General features: G+C 46.2%; 1 protein-coding gene across 1 annotated transcript in view; it reads left to right on the top strand.

Annotated features, from left to right (window-relative positions):
* LOC142296638 (putative cation-transporting ATPase 13A4) overlaps nucleotides 1-22372 on the top strand; it is a 523287-nt gene that overhangs the window by 478556 nt on the left and 22359 nt on the right. Inside the window, exon 28 of the mRNA XM_075340491.1 lies at nucleotides 18298-18386. Coding sequence (XP_075196606.1) covers nucleotides 18298-18386 — 89 coding nt within the window. The remainder of the gene's footprint in view (nucleotides 1-18297; nucleotides 18387-22372) is intronic.

Below are 22372 nucleotides of genomic sequence, written 5' to 3'. Positions count from 1 at the left end.
GTCTGTTAGTTATATTATTTTCTGCAATATATTTTTGCATGTCATCCCTTAAATGCCCTCAAAACGTTTGCACAACACTGATGTCAGACTTACGGTATGGTAGTTGCCTGCATCCACCTGTGGAGACACGGGGGTCAGTGGGTGCTCTCGTCCACTGGCCGGCCGCCTTTAGAAAGACAGCATGGCCCAGGGCTCATCCCAACTGAACGCCCGACCTCCTTAACCGTGGGCGGAACACTACTCAGACAACACAGGATGAGGCAATCACAATATTAAGACTTTATTGGATCCCCAAACAATTAACGGCATAACCAGCAAAACCCCAAAATGTAACCAGCAACAGTTTCTCACCCTTCCGCTGGCTCACCAGGGATTAGAATGTCTGTGCCTCAGAGCTTCCAGAGCTACTTACTCCAAACCAGCAGCACCCCGCTTTCGGCGGGCACCCACCGAGAATGGAATAACGCCAGATTTAGGAACCTGGCTGAGGACTGCAAAACCTGTAGTTAGGTGACTGGATTGTCCCAAGCTGGATTTCTTCCTTAGGTAGTCTTTGATTGCTCAGTCGAATCCTTGCATTCAATGCTGAAGTCCATATAGTATTATAATCCAGGTTCGGTTATAGCTTACCAATTGGATCCGCAGGTCCTAGATTGGTAGCATGTAGCAAGAGTCTACCTGGGCAATGGACAGTCCTCCTTCTAATACCCCTGATCTTTCCATTCAGACCATTGGGGGCTTCATGATTGGTGGATAAGACTGGGCTCTTATTGGCTAGATATCAAGCCGTATACAAAATATCCCTAGTGTAATGGTCTCTGGCAGAGACGAGGGGGAGACAGCTAAGTTACATTGCATAATTGATTTGTCTTGGTATATGACCTTTACTGCCCAAAGAAATTACATGAGTCAACAAGACCTGTAACACTAGACTCCTAAGAGTATTGTAGAAACAATAAGGGGCTTATCCCTTGTCTATAAACAATCTATCTTCATGTCTGGCTGAATTTTAAGAAACCATGCTAGGCACTGACAGAGTCCATGTTGTCACATCCCTCCCCCTTCTTAATATTAGCCAGACATGATCCTGCTCCACCTGTCGGGAAAGCCCATCTGCGTTTCCATGGTTCTTGCCCTGTTTATGGGAGATGGAAAAATTTTAGGATTGTAGCGCCAGACTCCACCTGAGCAAGCATCAATTGTCCCTGGCAGTGCGATTTAGCTAACTCAATGGATTGTGGTCAGTGAGAACTGTGAACTCATTGCCACAGAGGTAGGGCTGCAATTTTTTCAGGGCCCAGATTATGGCCAGACATTCTTTTTCTATGGTGGCATAAGCCCTCTCTCGGTCCAACAGTTTCCGGGAGAGGTAAGCTATCAGATGTTCCTCACTGTTATCCCCCACTTGGCTAAGTACAGCTCCTATTCTGGTGTCCGATGCGTCTGTTTGGATGATGAACCTGCGACGGTGGTCAGGAGCAGTCAGCACTGGGCTCAGGGTCAGCCGGTCTTTCAACTGGAGGAACACAGTTTCACATTCTGGGGTCCAGATAAGGTTACGGGCATATTTTTTTGTTGTGAGGTCAGTGAGCAGTTTTTCTACGGTGCTGTAATTGGGGATAAACCTTCGATAATAGTTTGCGGTTCCTAGGAACGCGCTGACCTGTTTTTGGTTGACTGGGCGTGTCCACTGGGTAATGGCTTCTACTTTTGCAGGTTTGGGATGAATGCACCCACTTCCCACCCGATGTCCCAGGTATGGCACTTCGGCCATCCCCATTTGGCATTTGGCAGGTTGGATGGTAAGCTGGCCTTTGGCTACCCTCTGCATCATCTGGGACACATGCTGAAGATGCAGTCATGGAGAGAAAAATATCCAGCATCGGAAGACGGAGAGATTAGGATAAAACTGAGAATTTTATTAAATCCATTAAAAGCAGGATGCAACACGCAAAAGGAGCATGGGGACACACAGTGAAAAACACGAGACTTATCCTACGCGTTTCAACCTTATGGTCTTAGTCATGGATTGTTTGGTATCTCCAGAATGAAATATTTAAGACATATGCCATACTGAAGATGCTCTTCTCAAGTGTCGCTGAAGATAGCGATGTCATCCAAATAGGCCTGGGCATACCCCTGACATCCCTCCAGTAAATGGTCTTCCATCCTCTGGAAGGTAGCTGGGGCATTCTTCATCCAAAAAGGCATGCTGGTAAACTCAAATAGGCCAAAAGGGGTCATGAAGGCCGATTTCTCTTGAACCTCTTTCATGAGTGGGATCTGACAGTATCCCTTGCTCAAATCGAGGGTAGATATAAACTGAGATCCCCTAACCTATCTAGTAGTTCATCAACCTGGGGCAAGGGTATGCATCTGTAATCGTGACCTCATTGATCCTTCTATATTCCACACAGAAAGAGTACTCTTGTCCTTTTTAAGCACCAACACAACAATAGCAGCCCATGGGTTATGGGAGGGAACTATGACTCCCATATTTAACATGTCATCCACCTCGGCCTTCATCATTGCCAACACAGGAGGGGGTCATCCGGTAGGCAGGTTATATTAGTGGAGTGGCTGCCCCTGTGTTGACATGATGCTGGAGCAGGGGGGTTCTACCAGGCTGATTCGTGAACAGGGATTCATCTGTTCTGAGTAGGTCTGATATCTGTCGCTTCTGTGATGGACAAAGCTGTTCCCCCAGTGATACATCTTTTACCCCCATTTCCCTTTTGGAGTCCACTAATAGTTCTGGGATCTGGTAAAATTCTGGGTCCTCTAACTCTGGACAACAAACTGCTAAATAGGTGACCTCTCGATCCTCAAACTTTTAGCATGTTGATATGGTAGGTACGCTCACGAACACCTGCTAGATCCAGGGCCACGGTGTAGTCAGTATTGCCACATTTCTTGGTAATGGTGAATGGACCCACCCCCATGGCTTGCAGCTTGTTTTTCCGTACTGGTACTAGTACTAGGACCTTCTGTCCACAGGCCAATTCTTAGGGTCGGGCAGTGCGGTCGTAACATCATTTTTGCCTTTCCTGAGCCACTTCTAAATTCCTGTGGGCTAACGCCATGAGGTGCCTCATCCTTTCCTTAAACCTTTGAACATAGTCCAGTATGGAACCTCTTCTGTGGGAAAGGTGCCCTGCCAACTCTCTCGTATCAGCTCTAGGGGCCCTCGTGCCTTTCAGCCATACAGCAATTCGAAGGGGGAGAACCAGTGGAGTCCTGCGGCACCTCCTGATAAGCAAAAAAGAGCTGCTGCAGGTTTTTCTTCCAGTTCCCCCCCCTCGGGCTAATGGCTAATGAGCTGCTTAAGTGTTCTGTTGAAGCGTTCACACAATCCATTTGTCTCAGGATGGTAGGGGTTGGTGCGCATGTTTCTCCTACAGGGTCTGAATCAGTTCACTCTGGAACTGTGCCCCCAGGTCAGTCAATACTTCCTGTGGGAACCCTACCCGGCTAAAGATGTCCAGTAGAGCTTTAGCCACTCTACATCTATGGAGGATATGGCAATGGCTTCTGGTCGCAAAGTATACCAGGGTGAGGATGAATCTTTTTCCACTGCGGCTGGAGATGGCTAAGGGGCTTACTACATCAATGTTAACTCTCTGGAACGGTTCTCCTATCAAGGGCATGGGTTGGAGAGGGGCAAGACATGGGGCTCCCCCCATACGTTAACACACTGGGCAAGAGGCTCTGTATTTTTGCCCTTCTTGAGTGACCTTTGACCAGAAAAAAACTACGCAACAGGCGGGCCCGGGTCTTTTTGGCCCCCATTTGCCCAGTCGCAGGAACATCATGAGCTAAATGCAATAGTTGAGGTCGGTATTGCTGAGGTACCACAAGCTGATGTACACGGGTCCAGGTTTTTTTTGGGCAGGATGCGGGTTTTTCCCAATATAAGAGGCCTTTTTCCCATGGATATACACCTCCCCCTGATTTCCTCCCCCAGGTTGGGGAGCCGCACTACAGATAAACTCTATGGTGGGGTCTGTCAGTTGGGCTTACCTGAATTGCTTACCTTCTATCTCCCCAAGTCAATGGCCACAGTTGGGTCAGATGTACTCACATTCATTGGGTCCAATGAGTAGGCTGAAGATTGAGGAGGAGGGTTCTCTACGGATGGGTTGGTAGAAAGACCTGAACCAGGAAGGTGATTGGCTTGGCTGCGGGTGATGGCGGTGACAAACTAGCTGGATAGTCCTTGTCCTAGGTCATTTCCCAAAATAACAGGGGTGGGGAGGCCATCCATGAGTCCCACTTCAATCTTGGTCAGTTCCCCAGTCCAACTGCACTCGTGCCAGAGAGATGTTCGAGCGCTGGCTCCCAGAAAGGGAGATGGTCACTTGGTGGCCAGGTAAATGATGTTCTGTGGGAACAATATCTGGGCTGACCAAGGTGATGGAAGATTCAGTGTCTCGAAGTCCTTGAGCCTGTATATCACCGACCTTGACCGTCTGGATGTGGCGATCAAGGTTGGCTGGTGTATGGTGTACGGCCTGTCGTAGGGTGTGGACTGGGTAAACCACTTCCTCAGCTATTGATGTTTCTCGGGAGTAGCATTCCTCAAGTCTCATTGGTTCATCTCGGCATATGTTGACTGGTTGGTCTGGCAGATGGGCTCCAGGCATGGGGCCCCGACTTTGAACACACTATTTGGCCATGTGTCCAAGGCGCCCACACATATAACAGCGCCGTGGGTTAGACAAGTCACCAGCTTTGTTGGTAAACCTTTGTCTTGTTCGGGCTTCTGTGGTGTAATGAGTTACTCCAGCATGGGAGTCTGGAGGTCGTTTGGATCCATGGTTGAGGGACCTCCTGGGATCGGTGGGCCTAGCGGGCGTCCAGCTGGGTCGGTTGGCTGTAAATTCATCAGCCAATCGTGCTGCTTGCTCTGGGGTATCGGGCTTCCTGTCAGCTACCCATTCTCGGATTTCCAGGTCCATCTTTTCCAGCAGCTGTTTGAGCACCATCACATCCTGGAGGGCAGCAGTGGAGTTGGCAGCCCGGCCATCGAGCCAGCGGTTACAATGTCATCGGAGTTGACTGCCAAATTCGACGTATGAGACACCCTGGCAAGACATAGTCCGGAACTTAGTGCGATGTCTCACAAGGTTTATGGTAAAATGGGCCAAAAAATTGCCCATAATAATTCTGTTGTCCAGGCAGTCCTGAGGCCCAAGTGGACAGCCTCCTGGGTCTGGAAAGGCAAGCTTGTCCACAGTTATTTGGACCACTCAGCTGTGGGCACCTGGTACATACGCATTAGCACCTCAAAGTTTTGCAAGTGTTCATCTATCTCAGTACTGAAATCATTAAACACTGGCCCGTCCCTGTAACGAAGATGACTTCCTTGATGATGGTCTATCCTGAAGGTAGGTGCTGGTGGTAAGGAAATTGGAACTCCCAACACTAATTGCAGAACACCATCCCTCTCTTCCCTTGAAGCTTCGGGCCCCAATGCAGTCAACAATTCCTTGACTCGGTCTGCTTGGGCTTGATTTGTTTCCAGACTGTCCCTGGATCTAAGATGAGACACACGGTTTACATCCTCTGATACTTCATCGGTGGTGTCCTCATCATCCTCTGCATCATTCTGGGTCTCCCAATGGACCAATTTCCGGATCAAGTCCAACCGAGTGTCAGTGTTCCTGTATTCAATCTTTCGCATCTAGCACAAATCCTGTAGCATCTATTTACTGTTGCGGTCGTAACTCCTCTCCGATCCTTTCCCATGGCTGAGCTGGTGGGGTTGAACATGGCAGTGTCCAAAACCTGAATGCCTTCCCTATGGCCTGCTGGGTATGCTCCTGTGCCTCAATGGTTGTTGAGCCCTGGATGGTGTCCGCGACCACTAGTCCTCTGCAGCTGCCCTAGATAAACCAAGCTGAGTAGTACCCCACCGCTGTTACCAATTGTGGAGACACATGGGTCAGTTGGTGCTCTCGTCCGCTGGCCCAGCCGCCTTTAGTAAGACAACATGGCCCAGGGCTCATCCCAACTGAATGCCCGACCTTGGGCAGAACACTACTTAGACAACACAGGATGAGGGAATCACAATATTAAGACTTTATTGGATCTGTGGCACCCCAGGGTTCAGTTGCCACAAATATACCTGTACCTGGGCAGGGAAGGATCTCTACATTAGGTAATCCCACATACACCATTTCCACTCCAAGCCTGGAGAGGGAGCTCTACAAGTCGAGTTCAGGTGAGATTCCCTTTAAATCCAGGTTTGGAGGCGGAGACAACAGGTAGAGTTGTCTGGTGGAGAAATTGTCAGTGTACGGGTAAGCGACCCATTCCCCATTGTGTTACCCCCAAGAAGTGAAGTGATGATTTGGTGTCGGGCAGCTATAGGCCTCAGAGGGCAGGATTACCAGGCAATGGTAGAGCCTATGTACTCAGATAGTAGGCCCACAGTCCTGACAGCCAGGGGGATAGCTGATGTACGCAAAGGGAGGGTACCTGTACGAGTTTTAAACTGTGGAGAGGAAGAGGTCAAGCTACCCAGATATGCTACTGTTGCCAAGTTGTTCACTGTCAACAACAACTCAATTCAGGCAGTGGAACCCTTGACCCCGTCAACCAGGCGGAGGACAACAGCTCCAAGGGACAGCTGGAGGACTGGCGTCAGAAGCTGCATGTCGGCACTGATTCCACCCCTTCTTACCAAAGGCACAGAGTTTATCGGGTGGTGAAGGAATATGAACGGGTCTTTAGTAAGCATCCATTAGACTTTGGGCGGATAAAAGGGGTACACCATCGCATACCCACGGGAGACCATCCACCTATAAAAGAGAGATACAGGCCTATACCACCAGCTCACTATCAGTGTGCTAAAGATATGTTACGGGAAATGAAGGAAGCTGGGGTTATTAGAGATAGTTGTAGCCCCTGGTCAGCCCCACTTGTCCTGGTAAGAAAGAAAGATGGCACAATGAGGATGTGCGTTGACTATAGGCAGATAAACCGCATAACACACAAGGATGCTTACCCGTTGCCCCGCATTGAGGAATCACTTGCTGCACTGAAAGCTGCTAATTTCTTTTCCACCTTAGATCTTACCAGTGGGTATTGGCAGGTTTCCATGGCAGAAGAAGATCGAGAGAAGACCGCATTCACGACGCTGATGGGTCTGCGTGAGTTCAACAGCATGCCGTTTGGACTCTGCAATGCACCCGGCACGTTCCAAAGGCTGATGGAGTGTTGCCTGGGACCCCGAAACTTCGAGACTGTACTGATATAGCTTGATGATGTTATCGTGTATTCCAAGACGTATGAGGAACATCTGGAGCACCTGGCCGAGGTGTTTGAAGCATTGTCAACGTTTGGTATGAAACTAAAGCCTTCAAAATGCCATTTGCTGAAGCCGAAGGTTCAGTATCTTGGGCATGTGGTCAGTGCGGATGGTGTGGCACCAGACCCTGAAAAGGTCACTGCTATCAGAGACTGGCCAAAGCCAACAACAGTCAAAGAGGTGCGTCAGTTCTTGGGGCTGGTAGGATACTACAGGAGGTTTTTAAAGGACTTCACGAAAATAGCGGCGCCTTTGCAAGATCTCCTGGTAGGCCAGACCAAAAAGGGCAAGACTTCCGGCCCTCCTTTTGAATGGGGTGAAAAAGAAGAAGACTCCTTCAAGCACATGAAGTGGGCCCTGACCGGTGAGGAAATCCTGGCCTACCCTGATTATAATCTGCCATTTGTGCTGTACACAGATGCCAGTAATGTGGGATTGGGAGCTGTGCTGTCGCAGGTGCAGAATGGCAAAGAACGTGTAATTGCCTTTGCAAGCAGGAAGCTCCATCCTACTGAGAGAAACCCGGAAAACTACAGTTCGTTCAAGCTGGAATTCCTGGCCTTAGTCTGGGCCGTCACTGAACGGTTCAAGCACTACCTGGCGGCTGCGAAGTTTACCATATTTACGGATAACAACCCGCTTACTCACTTGGACTCCGCAAAGCTAGGTGCACTAGAGCAGCGATGGATGGCCCGGTTGTCAAACTATGACTTCACCATCAAATATCGGGCAGGCTGCAAAAACGCTAATGCTGATGCATTGTTGAGAATGCCCCATTTGCCAGATGCAGGAGAAGACTCGGATGAGCTAGAAGAGATAGAGCTGCCGGCTTTTCACCGCAACAGTGCATCCCAGTGTAACCAAGGTGTTAAAGGCAAACACCAAGAGGCCACGCTGAACCCGTTACCTTACCACGGGTGGGAGGAAACGCAAGACAGCGATCCGGCTGTTCGCCTAGTTAAAGAGCTAATAATCCAACCAGACTCAAGTCTTAGGACATTAGGTAATCCCACATACAACATTTCCACTCCAAGCCTGGAGGGGGAGCTCTACAAGTCGGGTTCAGGTGAGATCCCCTTTAAATCCAGGTTTGGAGGCGGAGTCAGAGAGACAGTTGACAGTTGGAAAAAAGGAGACTGTGCGAGCAGAGAGTGTGGGAAGACATCAAAATGGAGAGGGCAGTGCTTAGCCCGCACAAGTAACTGTGTGACCGCCTGAGGGATCAAGAGTGAGGCAAAAGAGGAGAGACCGGGGAGGTGGAGCCTGACCGGTTCATCCCCAAGGAACAGCGCTGATTATCGGACACCGGCGTCCGAGATTGTGAGGGATCTAATCTGCCCAGCAATAAAGACCGGGGGCCAGGGAGACTGCAGATCTCCTGGCCGCAGCAGCACCTGAAGGCAAAGCCGCTACACAAAGCTTAGGGACCGCAGTGAGTACAGCAATGTCCCTTAGAGAAGCTCCCGCCGCCTGTCATACAGGTGAAGACAGTGAGAGAGGGACAAGGTATAGCTACAGGCAGCCTAGTACCAAGGAGAAACATAGCGCAGCAGGGAGGCCACACAACTGAGCTGGTGCAGAGATCCTGAACTGTTCCCAGATTACCCAAAAACTGTAACATTTTTAATAACACCTGCAAGTAAAACCTGGTCAGAGTTAATGAATTGGTGTGACGCACTTTATTTCTTTCATCTGAGAAGCCATAGGCTGCTGCACTAAAGTGACAGTTGAAAAGGCTGTGAAGAAAAACCGCCATATCTGTGTACTACTAATACTGCCCTGGGGACCCCGCTTCACCTACGGGAAGCGTAAATAACTGGCTGCCTAACCATCACCCCAGAGGTCTGACCTGCAGCCCCAGTAACCATACTGGAACCGTAGGTGGCGTCACGAAATACTTTTATTTATTTATTTATTTTTTTTCTTTATTATTTTTTTTCTTTATTTATTTTTTTTTTTATTTTTATTATTTATTGACTTTTAGCGACCTCCAGGGCCACGGAACCGGGCACAGGCCCCGTGACATAATCCCATTAACCAACACCCGGAACCGAGTACCCCACGGCCCTGGGGCGGGTTAGATCCCCAAACAATTTTTTTGGCATTCATGAATTTATAAAAAAAAAAATTATTTCAATGTCCTTGGCAATTTTTTTTTCAGTAGCTAATTTTGTTGTCTTGATTTCTTTTTCACATTTCCTATTGAGATATTTATACTCCTGAAATGCTATATATGTATTCACAGCCTAGAAGATTTTAATGCCCTTTGTGTTTGTTTTATTATACTTTGTATAGTCTTATCTATTCATAGTGGTTTCTTTTTATTCCTAGATATTTTATTACCAAAGGGTATAAGTTTTTTACAGGACTGTAGAAGTATAACATTAAACTTACCCCATTTATGTTCCATATCCCCAGTTAAGATGACATTGTCCCAATCTACACACTTAAGCTCTTCCCTTAATTTGTTGAAATCAGCTTTCCTAAAAATCCAGGTTTTACCATTTCCCCTTTCAAATGTTCTATTGAATATTACTTTGAAGCTTACCATATTATGATCGCTGGTGTCCAAGTGCTCCCCAATCTGTAGATCTGAAATTGTGCCTGGTCTAATTGACAGGACCAAATCTAGCAAATTATCTCCCCTTGTTGGTTCATCTACCATCTGAGAGATGTAATTGTCTTGAATTGTAGATAAGAAATTAGAGCTTTTAGCAAAATCCGACGATTCATGTCCCACTGAATGTCTGGATGGTTGAAATTCCGAAATTCCCCATAATAAGGACCCAATTATTACTATTATTATTATTAGCTGCCTTTTCAATTTGTTGCAGCAGTTCACCTTCTACCTGTTCAGGTATGTTAGGAGGCTTATAGTAAACTCCAATTAGCAACCTTTCATTATTCACCTCACCATGTACATTTACTCATTCTTAAGCCCGCTTTACACGCTGCAATATATCTTACAATGTGTCGGCGGGGTCACGTCATAAATGACGCACATCCGACATCGTAAGTACATTGCAGTGTGTGACAGGTACGTGCGATTGCGATTGAACGGTAAAACGTTCATCGCACGCACTTCGTTCATTTCTCTAGAGTTAAACGTCAGATTGTTCATCGTACCCGGGGTAGCACACATCGCAGTGTGTGACATTCCGGGAATGATTAACAGATCTTACCTGCGTCCTGCAGCTCCCGGCCGGTAATGCGGAAGGAATGAGGTGGGCGGGATATTTACGTCCCGCTCAGCTCCGCCCCTCCACTTCTATTGGCCGGCTGCTGCGTGACGTCGCTGTGATGCCGAATAGTCCCTCCCACTCCAGGAAGTGGACGTTCAGCGCCCACAGCGAGGTTGTATGGACGGGTAAGTACGTGTGACGGGGGTTAATCGTTTGTGCGGCACATTCAACAAATTGAACGTGCTGCACATACGATGGGGGCGGTTACGATCGCTTACGATATCGTATACTGGATAGTAAGGTGTAAAGCAGGCTTTATTCTACATTGTCACAACTTCCCCCTACATGGTCACTGAGTACAGGTCTTAAATGAGATTTAACAAATATACACACTCCTCCACATGTCTTTTGTCTTTCCTGTCCGTCTTGAATGTAACACTACGTTTGTCACCCAGTCATGGCTCTCATCCAGCCAGGTTTCCATAATGCCCACCATATCATTTGTAATCCACGTTTGACATAAGAGTCTCCAATTCATTCATTTTATTTGCAAGACTTCTTACATTTGGCAGAAGACATTTAATACTATTAACATATTCCTTACACTTTGCCTCCCTACTTTCCTTCATTTTCCAGCCCCTCTAAACCTTCATTGACCCAAACTGTCTCACTCACTCACTGACACCCCGGGAACGATGAACACAGCTTACCTGCGTTCCACGGCTCCCGCCGGCTATGCAGACGGAATGAGGTGGGTGGGATGTTTACATCCCACTCATCTCCACCCCACCGCTTCTATTGGCTGGCCACTGTGTCACGCCGAACGAACCGCCCCTTTCAGGAAGTGGATGTTCGCCACCCACAGCGACGTCGCTCAGCAGGTAAGTGCGTGTGACGGCGGTTTAACGATTTTGTGCGCCACGGGCAACTAATTGCCTGTGGCGCACAAATGATGGGGACGGGTACGATCACTTGTGTGATCGCACGATAGATCGTATCGTGTGACGCCCGCATAAGGGCGGCGTCACACGCTATGGTATATCGGGTGATATGTCGTCGGGGTCACGGATTCCGTGACGCACATCTGGCATCATTAGCGATATCGTAGCGTGTGACAGCTACGAACGACTATGAACGAGCAAAAATACTCACCTTATCGTTCCTCGTTGACAAGTCGTTCATTTTCATAAAGTCGTTTCTTCTTCTGCGCACCGGTTGTTTGTCGTTCCTGCGGCAGCACACATCGCTCCGTGTGACACCCTGGGAATGACGAACACAGCTTACCTGCGTCCACCGGCAATGAGGAAGGAAGGTAGTGGGCTGGATGTTACATCCCGCTCATCTCCGCCCCTCTGCTTCTATTGGGCGGCTGCTGTGTGATGTCGCTGTGACGTCAAATGTCCCTCCCACTTCAGGAAGAGGATGTTCGCCGCCCACAGCAAAGTCGTTAGGGAGGTAAGTACGTGTGACGGAGGCTTAACGACTTTGTGCGACACGGGCAATGAATTGCCCGTGATGCACAAACGACGGGGGCGAGTGCAATCGCTCATGCGATCGCACAATAAATCGGTGCGTGTAACACCACCCTAACTGTTACCCAGTTACCTACCTCTGAGTCATCACCTTCCCCACCTCCACTCTCCTCAATAGCACTGGCTCCAGCCAGAGCATGCTCAGTGAGCTCTAAACACCTCTCCAGGTTTGTAATGCTTGTGAGTGTTGCAAGCTGCATATTTAGAATAGTTAACTGGGTTTCTAAATATGTAACATGCTGGCATCGAGTGCAGACATATTCTCCCTCGAACGGTTGTTCAAGGCATGCATAAATCTCACAAGACACACCCTTAATATAGCATTGTCCATGGAGCATCTATTAAATGGGGATAAACGGTACAGACAAAAGTGGAAAAACAATGGAGAACTTGTAAGGATAACTTCAAACTATGCTCTTGTGTTAAACTATGATATTGGAATTAAACCATTGCTTACCTGCCCCCTTGGACTTTACTGCATCCTCGCAAGCTCAATACATTTATTTATACTATTTTGAATGCACAGACATACTGTTGCGAGATCCTGAGGGCCATTGTTGTGTCATTCATACACGATCATCACCTTATGTTGCAGTATAATAATGCATGTTCTCAAGTTAAAAAAATCTGTACACAATTCCTGGAAGCTGAAAACATCCCAGTTCTTGCATGGCAATCACTCACCAGACATGTCACCCACTAAACATGTTTTGGATAATCCAATGGAGTAATACTCCGCAATGTCCACTGATTCCCATGGAACTTTGTTCTAATAATATTTTCAGAATGAGGCTGCATAGGTCATTACTGGTCCGTGGCATCCTGGAATTTCAAACAATCAATGAAAAAATAGTTTAAAAGAACAGAGAGTCCTCAGTGGTTGATACCTAAGGATACCTGAGGACTCTCTGTTCTTTTAAACAATTTTTTTATCTCTACTTGCTAACACGGTACAAAGATATATATTTTACTTGAAACAATCAATGACATCAGTCACTAACTTACCGCTTCTGAAAAACTCCTGGATGACCATCAGTAACCTAAGGCATGGATTTTCTCTCTCTCTCTGTCTTTCCAACTCAGCTCTGCTACATTGGACTATCTCAGCTCTGCTACATCTGACTGTCTCAGCTCTGCTACATCTGAGTGAGATGGTCAGATGTAGCAGAGAAGAGATAGATGTAGAGTTTCTGACTGTCTCAGCTCTGCTTCATATGAGTGAGAAGGTAAGATGTAGCAGAGCAGAGACAGTCAGAGACACTCCATCAGTCTTTGCTCTGCATTTCTCACGAGCGGTTCCATCAGTAACTTGGTGATGTCACTGCTTACTCATGAGAAATCTTTGGCTGCTGCTGACCAGCAGTAACCTATAGGCCGCTTTACACGCTACAACATCGCTAAAGCAATGTCGTTGGGGTCACGGAATTTGTGACGCACATCCGGCCGCGTTAGCTATGTCGTTGCGTGTGACACCTATGAGCGATTTTGAATCGTCGCAAAAACTTTCAAAATCGCTAATCGGTGACATGCTCCCGTATTCCCAATTATCGTTGCTGCTGCAGGTACAATGTTATTCATCGTTCCTGCAGCAGCACACATCGCTATGTGTGACACCGCAGGAACGAGGAACCTCACCTTACCTGCGGCTGCCAGCAATGAGGAAGGAAGAAGATGGACAGGATGTTACGTCCCGCTCATCTCCGCCCCTCCGCTTCAATTGAGCGGCTGCTTAGTGACGTCGCTGTGACGATGAACGAATCGCCCCCTTAGAAAGGAGGCGGTTCGCCGGTCACAGCGATGTCGCTAGGCAGGTAAGTAGTGTGAAGGGTCCGCGCGATTTTGTTCGCCACGGGCAGCGATTTGCCCATCACACACAAATTATGGAGGCGGGTATGCACGCTAGCGATCTCGCTAGCGAGATCGCAGCATGTAAAGCGGCCTTATATAGCCTCATTCTGCAAAAGTTTTCAGAACAATGCTGCATAGAAATCGATGGGCATTGTAAGACATTACTCCATATAATTACTTCGGAATTTGAAGGATTTCTTTTTATTTAATACATTGGTGAATGAGGGAGTGTGAGGGACTGTTCATGATTGGGTTACATTGGAACGTCAAAGATTTTTCTAAATTGATGAACGAAGAAGTGTGTGGAAGTTTTTTATTCAAAAAAACGTTTTTATGTATGGGTGTTTTTATTAACACTACACTTCCTGGGTTAGTAATGGGAGAGTCTGATTGATGCTTATCCATTACTAACCTGTTATGGTCGGGAGACCACTGACATTCCCATAAATATACTATTCAAGGGCAAACTCCCTCCCTATCCAAGGATAGAGGCAACCCAAGAACTATGAACTACTACCCCAAGAGTCCAGAATAAAAAAAACAGGTAAACCCCAAAAATAGAGCACAGGAGTGGTTGGAAACTAACTGGCAGCAAACCCCTGACTAAATATAGACAAGTAGAAATAGCGGTGGAGCATGCCTACTCTACCTAGATCCCTCATCACCGCCTTAGAAACTAGCTAGCCTCAAAGATGAAGAAAGGAATCCTAACTTGCCTCAGAGCAGCCCCAAAGGGATAGTTAAAGCCCCCAACATATATTGACAATGATATAAGAAGCAAACAATGCACAGTTGGTTAGGAATAGACTTGAGCAAAGAGAGGCCCTGCTAACTAAGACACAAAGGATAGGATAGATCACTGGGTGCAGCCAGCAAAAATCCTAATATGTGCCAATTCCTGATGATCAAAATTCCCTTAGGACCATACAATCTTCCACCCACTACACCAGTGAGATCTTGTGCAAAACACCAGACAGGAATAGCATACATAGAGGTTGTCACAAAAATGGCTTAGTAGCAACTGCCATGGGTATAAAAATATTCAATATCCAGCAGGACTAATAGTAAGCAGCAGGGGCATAACGACCACAGTGGCAGAGGTCACCATTGCAATCGGGCTCGGCAGGTTAGGGGCCCGCTCTGCAGATCAGCAACCGGCTCCTCTCTGTGAGAGAGGAGCTGCGCTGTTCTGTCGCAGACCATGCGGCCGCTATATGACCCATGAGTCAGAGGGGCCTGGTGTCAGTGGCAGTAGCACTAGGCTCCCCTCCCCAGTCACTGCATGCACACAGCATCATTGCACACAGTGTCATCATTCTCCCTCTGTGCCTGTGGGGTGACGTTACTCCTGTGCGACTGCTATGCTGAGACATGCAGAGCACAGGATAGGAGGACGCTGACCAGAGCAGCGGGGGGACAAAAAGAGAGGTGAGGACTGAGCAGCGGTGAAACGAGGAGTGGTGAGTACTTGTTTTTTTTTTTTTTTGTTGTTTTTTTTTTAAATCAGTGAGTACACGGTGGCCAGAGGCCCTGGGGAGAACTGTGGGGTGAATTGTAATACATGGAAAACCAATGAAAATGCATTATAATACATGGAGGACTATGGGTGTGCATTCTAATATATGAAGGGTTATGTATGACCCTTTATACTATATGGAAGGCTATGTGGGGGCCATTATTGTATTTGGAGAACTATATATGAGGGAGTTACAAAGATACAAGCCTGTGGTGGAAACATTTTGTGCTGAGGGAAAAAGGCTATTTCCCTCAGCACATGGGGAAGCATGGGGAAACTGGGTGCCGAGGACAAGATGGATATCATAACATCGGAAAGCTGGGTGCTGATAGAGAGATTTCAGATGATGGAAAACCTAGGTACTTGAGGGTAAGAGCCAAGTGTCAGTGTCATTATCCCGTACCCCAAGTGTCGGTGTACATGGAGCTGGGGGTCCGGGTCCAAACTTTGCACCGGGGCCCATCAAACTCTAGTTACACTACTGGTGAGCAGTACATAAAAGTGAAATACTAAGAAATATGCAACAAATGATGAAAAAAAAACAACCTTTATTGGATTCTCAGCAATGTCCTTTTTTTAAAGATCATCAGGGGAACACAAAGAAAGATAAATATTTGATCAGAAAAACGCAGAACATTGTTCAGACAGAAAAAACTCCACTATGCATTTTTTTCACTCAGAATGAACAGTTTCCATAGCATTTCAAAATGAATTGAAACAGAATCAAATAAACATTGCACACAAGAGAAAAATCCATGAAAACCATTCAGTCACAGGAAAAAAAGACAAAATACTTATCCCAGGCTCCAAAAAACAAGATCAAGATGACTAAGAAAAAAAGGCAAAAGTTGCATCCACAAAAGTATACAAACTACGGAAGAAAGCACTGGAGGTCTCCAAGGGAAAAAACAAGCTGGAGCACACTGGAGAAATGTCCAGTGGGTTACAGCTAGGCACACTGCCAACATGACAGGAGGACCTGGTGTTCAAGACATGTTTCCTGGAGCTAGATTGACACAGGAAAATGATATCGCCAGTGTCAGTCTGAGGCAGAACATTTTCATTTATACACAAGGACTGGACATGTTTGGCCCACTTGGATTAGAGTCAGGCTCTGCGCCTGTTTTAGTGACAAGCAAAGAATCTGCATACTTCCAGCACTGGCCACTAGAGGGAGCCCAGAAGCATCCTCAGGAAGAATCTTAACCTCTTCCCAAACAGCAACAACCAAGCTGACAAAAACACCATCCATAAAACTAACCTCTGAACTTGATGTCAGATGTCAATTCACAACTAACAGCCCCAAAAATATTGGCCTCGCACTAGGGCAATTGGGAAAAGCTGAGCAAAGTCCTAGAATTGGAACATGTAATGGATGCCCTACTTTTGGAACGGCTGCAATCTGCAATTTTTAGGTTGGGAGGGGCCAAATATCAATGGTCCTTCATAGCCTGACAAACCTGTCCCCAGCTGTCTGCTTCATCTTAGCTGGATATCAAAAATATGAGTGAACCCACACCGGGAGCCCATAGCGCTCATTCATTGACCCTGTGACATCACAAGCCCATGGCTAGGGCAACGCCGGCCATGGTGCTTCGTCCTGTATGACGTAAGCCCCTCTAACCGCGCTGCACGGTCCAATGCAGGCAAACTTGGGCAGTATCCAGCTTCACCACAACAACTAGTCAGGTATCCTGACTTATTGGATTGGCTCAGAACCCTGCTCCCTGCTAACCATTGTCAGCTATCCACTGTAAGCCAGAGGACACTTCATTTCAGAAAGTGTCACCGTTTCTTCACCAATCTGGTCCTATTGTGAAAAATGTCAATTAGTACAGTTTTGTTTTATTCTTAATGAATGGCTTTCAGTAATTCACAGGACTGAATCATTTTTTGTATTTAGGTGACCCCTGCGGATGCCACCTTCATAAGAATAATTTTTTGTTCATTGTGCATTGTGTACACACTGTCTAGCTATATTCTTGTAATTTATTCACAACTGCTTCAAGTGGTTTTTAGTCCATATTACACCAGCACACATAGGTAGTTTTACTTTTAATGTGTATCCCTGCCTATTGAACGTGTAGTTACTATAAATAACTCAATCCATAACCTCTTTTTAGTTGGTCACCACACGGGATACCAGCAGCTCCACTGGTGTCTAGTTTATTTTTCCCAATATTTTTGTCCAACATCAGTTTGCGCATGAAGTTTACAATATTTTGAGTTTTCACGACAATTTTGACTATCACTGACAAAGTGATTTGGTCACTGTGATGTGATGAAGTGTGTAGACTCCTGTTTGACAAATTCATGACTGACAATGGCTTTCACTACACCATAAATCTTACCCCAGGAAATATAGACCAGGCACTTCTATGTGGTGAAAATAACAATGGTGATATATTGATACTATAGTGGCAATCCAAATTATAAAGAGAAAACATTTTGGTCTCAAACAGACCTTCATCAGTTGACAGATTGCTTGGAAGGCTTGCTCGAGTACAGACTTGCGGCGTCCACCGCAATGAATAATGATGCCTGGACTCGAGGGACTGGAGTAATATTTGCTGTGAGGCGCATGCCAGCTTGCTTCTTGCCTGATTCATTAAGAAGCATAATCAATCAATGAATGTATGAATTGGGAGCCTCACACTACACGTTGACCATTCATCAAGTCTGGTGAAAGACATGCAAGTGTTGATGAAACAAGGCCTTTGTCTTTTTTTGTTTTTTCCCACCCTACTGTATATTTGGCACTGTAATAATTTGTCATGGGCTTGTCTTTCTTCTGTGAACACTACTATTTTACTCCTGTACTTTTAATTTTGGATAGTATTCATCATTTGTTTCTTGCACAACTATATGCACACACATGTTGATGGTACTTATTATTTATGTTTTCAGATGTGCTGTCAATTATGATCATTATCCAAATTGTGGCTTACTTGTTTATCGTCTTCGCTGATATTGATACATTATACACTGCTATGGAGGTAAAGTATTGTATATTGTATACATGAAAAAAACTCAAATACTATTTCATTTTTAAAGTGTTTATTTTCAGTGTATTATAAGAAAATGCCTAATGTATTTCTATGTAGCTGAGCCGCTCCTGTCAACAGAGTGGGTGTCTGTAATGGGCAGTGCTGTAAGATATTTGCACGACGGGACCACATGTGAAGGAATCCTTCTCTCCCTTTCCTCAACAATGGCGCCCTGTACCGCGCACATCTTCCGGATGATAAGTAGAGATTAGCCACCACCATAGTGTTCGAGTTCGGTTTGTCGAATGGTGGGTGTGTTTGTCAAACGTTTGACGAACATTCGTCGAACACTTTCGAACACCTTCGAACACCATTGAAAACAATGGCAGACAAACATAAACACATACAAACATGCACAAACACAAACGCGCACACACATATTATGCTCACCTTACCTTCCGTTCCATCGCCGGCCTCCTGGGACTTGCAGTTCGCCGGTACAAGATGTGTATCGGGTAACCATGCGACCGATGCCCCGGAGCTTCCGCTGGCAGCGCACTGACGTCAAAGGCAGGAGCTGCTTGCCTCTGCTTGGCCAGCACGCTGCCTTTGAGTAGCATCTGATAGAGGAAGTTCTTCCCTTGTCACGATGGTTACCCGATACACATCCTATAGCGGCGAACTACGTGTATCGGGTAACCATCGCAACGAGGGAGGAACTTCCTCTATCAGACACTACTCAAAGGCAGCGCACTGGCCAATTAGAGGCAAAGGGATCCTGCCTTTGATGTCAGCGTGCTGGCAGCGGAAGCTCCGGGGCATCGGTCGCATGGTTACACATCCTGTACCGGCAAACTGCAAGTCCCAGGAGGCCGGCGATGGAACAGAAGCTAAGGTGAGCATAATATGTGTGTGTGCGTGTATGTTTGTATATGTTTGTTTGTGTTTGTACATGCTTGTACGTGCTTGTACGTGTTTGTACGTGTTTGTACGTGTTTGTACGTGTTTGTGCATGTGTGGAATGGCACCTGGGGACCAGGATTGGACATTTAATAAGTTGTGGAACGAATTGTCTGCATTGCAATGATTTGCTATGGGAAATCTTGCTTTGCTGAAGGAGTAACTTGGTTAACAAGCACACTCCCAGAACGGATTGTTCTTGTTAACCAAGATTCCACTGTATTAACATTGAAGGACAATACTACTGTAAAAAGCCAGTTACGCTTTTGGTGATCGAACCGTTATCGAACATAACCTCGAACTGTCGAACGACATGAACATTGCCTAAAACAGGTCGAATTTGAGATTGGCGAACAGTTCGATTCGAACACCACTCATCTCTAATGATAAGTAAACCCTCCTCTCGATACTGGGCTGTGACGTGCGGTGAAACATTGCCCACAGGCCAGTCAATCATAGCAAAAAATTATAGCAAATGGCCACTGGAGCTCGTGATGTAACGTCAACTCCAAGAGCCCAAAAGCTGAGGTGACACCACCAGATGTCAGCGGCAGCAGCAGACCGGGGTCGCATGATCGACACTGAGCAAGCAGGGATAGCGCCACTCAATGTCAAAAATGAAAATAGAAGGTAATTTAGAATAGACTTGCAACTGAAAATTTTCTCTATAAATTGAAATCACTGAGTAATGAACCACCTGTTTAATGACAGCTTACAGCTGACACTTAAGCGGGCTTTACATGCAAAGACATCGCTAACGAGATGTTGTTGGGGTCACAGAATTCGTGACGCACATCCGGCCTCGTTAGCGACGTTGTTGTGTGTGAAATGCACGAACGACTGTTAACGATCAAAATTACTCACCTAATCGTTGATCGTTGACACGTCGTTCTAATCCCGATTATCGTTGCTGTTGCAGGATGCAGGTTGTCCGTCGTTCCTGCGGCAGCACACATCGCTTTTTGTGACACCGCAGGAACAATGAAACACATTGTACCTGCGGCCGCCCACAATGAGGAAGGAAGGAGGTGGGCGGGATGTTACGCCCACTCATCTCTGCCCCTCCGCTTCCATTGGGTGGCTGCTTAGTGATGCCGCTGTGATGCCAAATGAACCGCTCCCTTAGAAAGGAGGCGGTTTGCCGGCCACAACAATGTCACTAGGCAGGTAAGTATGCGTGACGGGTGTTAGCAATATTGTGCGCCACGGGCAGTGCTTTGCCTCTGACACACAACCGATGGGGGCGGGTGCTATCGCTCGTGACATTGCTAGCGATGTCGCAGCGTGTAAAGCCTGCTTAAGCCCTAGATTAGTAATGAAAGGTGTTAAAGAGACCCCCATTACTAATCGGTAAGTGAAAACAAATGAACACATACACCAAAAAAATCCTTTATTTGAAATAAAATACAAAAAGACACCCTCTTTCACTCCTTTACTAACCCCAAACACCCAGTTCCGGCGTGATCCACATGAGATCCTACAATCATCCGGGCACTGCTTCATACTGAAGTCAAAGAATGTTAGAAAACATAACCACATGCTGTGGGCTTCAAGACAGAGACTGACGAGCGATGTCACTGAGTTTATTTGCGGTCATAGCTGCAGGTTCCTAGGGTACCCCACCTGTGACCGCAGGTAAACTGACCTCAGGTAACCTCAGTAAACTCAGGGGCCTCACCTCATCTCAAAATATCGAAACACAATGCACTTTTTATGTGGTATTGTTACTTTTTTTGCTAGTTGATGCAGATTTGGTACAGTAATATGGTGTCAAAATTTCAAGACCAAATATGCAAAAAATGCACAAAACCAGTTTGACGCCGTTTCAATCCATTTTTTTGCCATTAAGTGTAAATTTAATGCTGAAATGTCTGCACCAGATTTCAGCACCAAATTTAAACCTCCTTGCAGAAACACGCAAAGAAATGGCATCAAAAGTGTTTAGAGATACAGATTTGGTCCTGAAATGTATATATTCCTGCACCAAATCTGCATCTTCTGGCAAAAACAATGCATCAAAATATGACACGGTAGGAATGTGGGTTTGTTTGCCAGGAAATGCAGATTTGGTGCACGAGTATGGTGTAAACATTTGAGCAACAAATCTGCACTTCATGGTAAAAAAACTGCACAGAAATGGTTTTGACGCTGTTTCAGTGCAGTGCGGTTTTCTGACAGGAGGTGCACATTTGTTGCTGAAATGTCTGCAACAGATTTCAGCACCAAATTTGCACCTTTTGGCAGAAAACTGCACTGAAACCACGTCAAACCCTTTTTAGGCATTTTTTTTTCCAAAAGATGTAGATTTGGTGTTCAAATTTTAACCCCTTCAGCCCCAGCCTGTTTTCACCTTAAAGACCATTTTTTGCAATTTGGACCAGTGTCACTTTATGAGGTTATGACTCTGGAGCGCTTCAACGGATCTTGGCAATTCTGACATTGTTTTTTGGTGACATATTATACTTCATGTCAGTGGTAAATTTAGGCCGATATGGTTTGTGTTTATTTGTGAAAAGTTCAGAAATTTTCACCGCCGGATTTGCGTCACTTTCAATTTGACCCCACCGACATCGCACCTGCGATGTCATAGTGTGCAAAGTGCCCCTTAGGTAATTACGACCAGGGGGATGGAAGCATCTGGAGGAGAATGTCCAGAGAAAGACATCTCCTTTGTTCTTTTAAGTAGAAAAGCTATTAACACAGTTTTTAGGTGCCACATTAATACTCGAAAAATGAAAAGCATAGTCATGGATCCCATATTCCAGATGTGGCCTTACAAGTGATTTTTTAGAGGGGTAACAATACATTGGGCTCACGGGATCTAATCTCTCTTTTTATACACCCTAAAATCTTGATTGCTTTAGCAGCTGCTGCTTGTCATTGAGTACTGTTGCTCAGCTTATTTGTAATAATAAGAATACCCAAGTCCTTCTCCTGTTCTGTAGTCCGGAGTTTACTACCATTTAATGTATACGCAGTTATAGGATTACTCCGTCCTAGGTGGATTACTTTACATTTATCAACATTAAATCTCA

Source organism: Anomaloglossus baeobatrachus, chromosome 3 (genome assembly GCF_048569485.1).
Source record: "Anomaloglossus baeobatrachus isolate aAnoBae1 chromosome 3, aAnoBae1.hap1, whole genome shotgun sequence".
In the NCBI taxonomy this organism is placed as follows: Eukaryota; Metazoa; Chordata; class Amphibia; order Anura; family Aromobatidae; genus Anomaloglossus; species Anomaloglossus baeobatrachus.
Note: the sequence above shows the minus strand (reverse complement) of the source record. Positions and strands in the feature narration are given on the sequence as shown.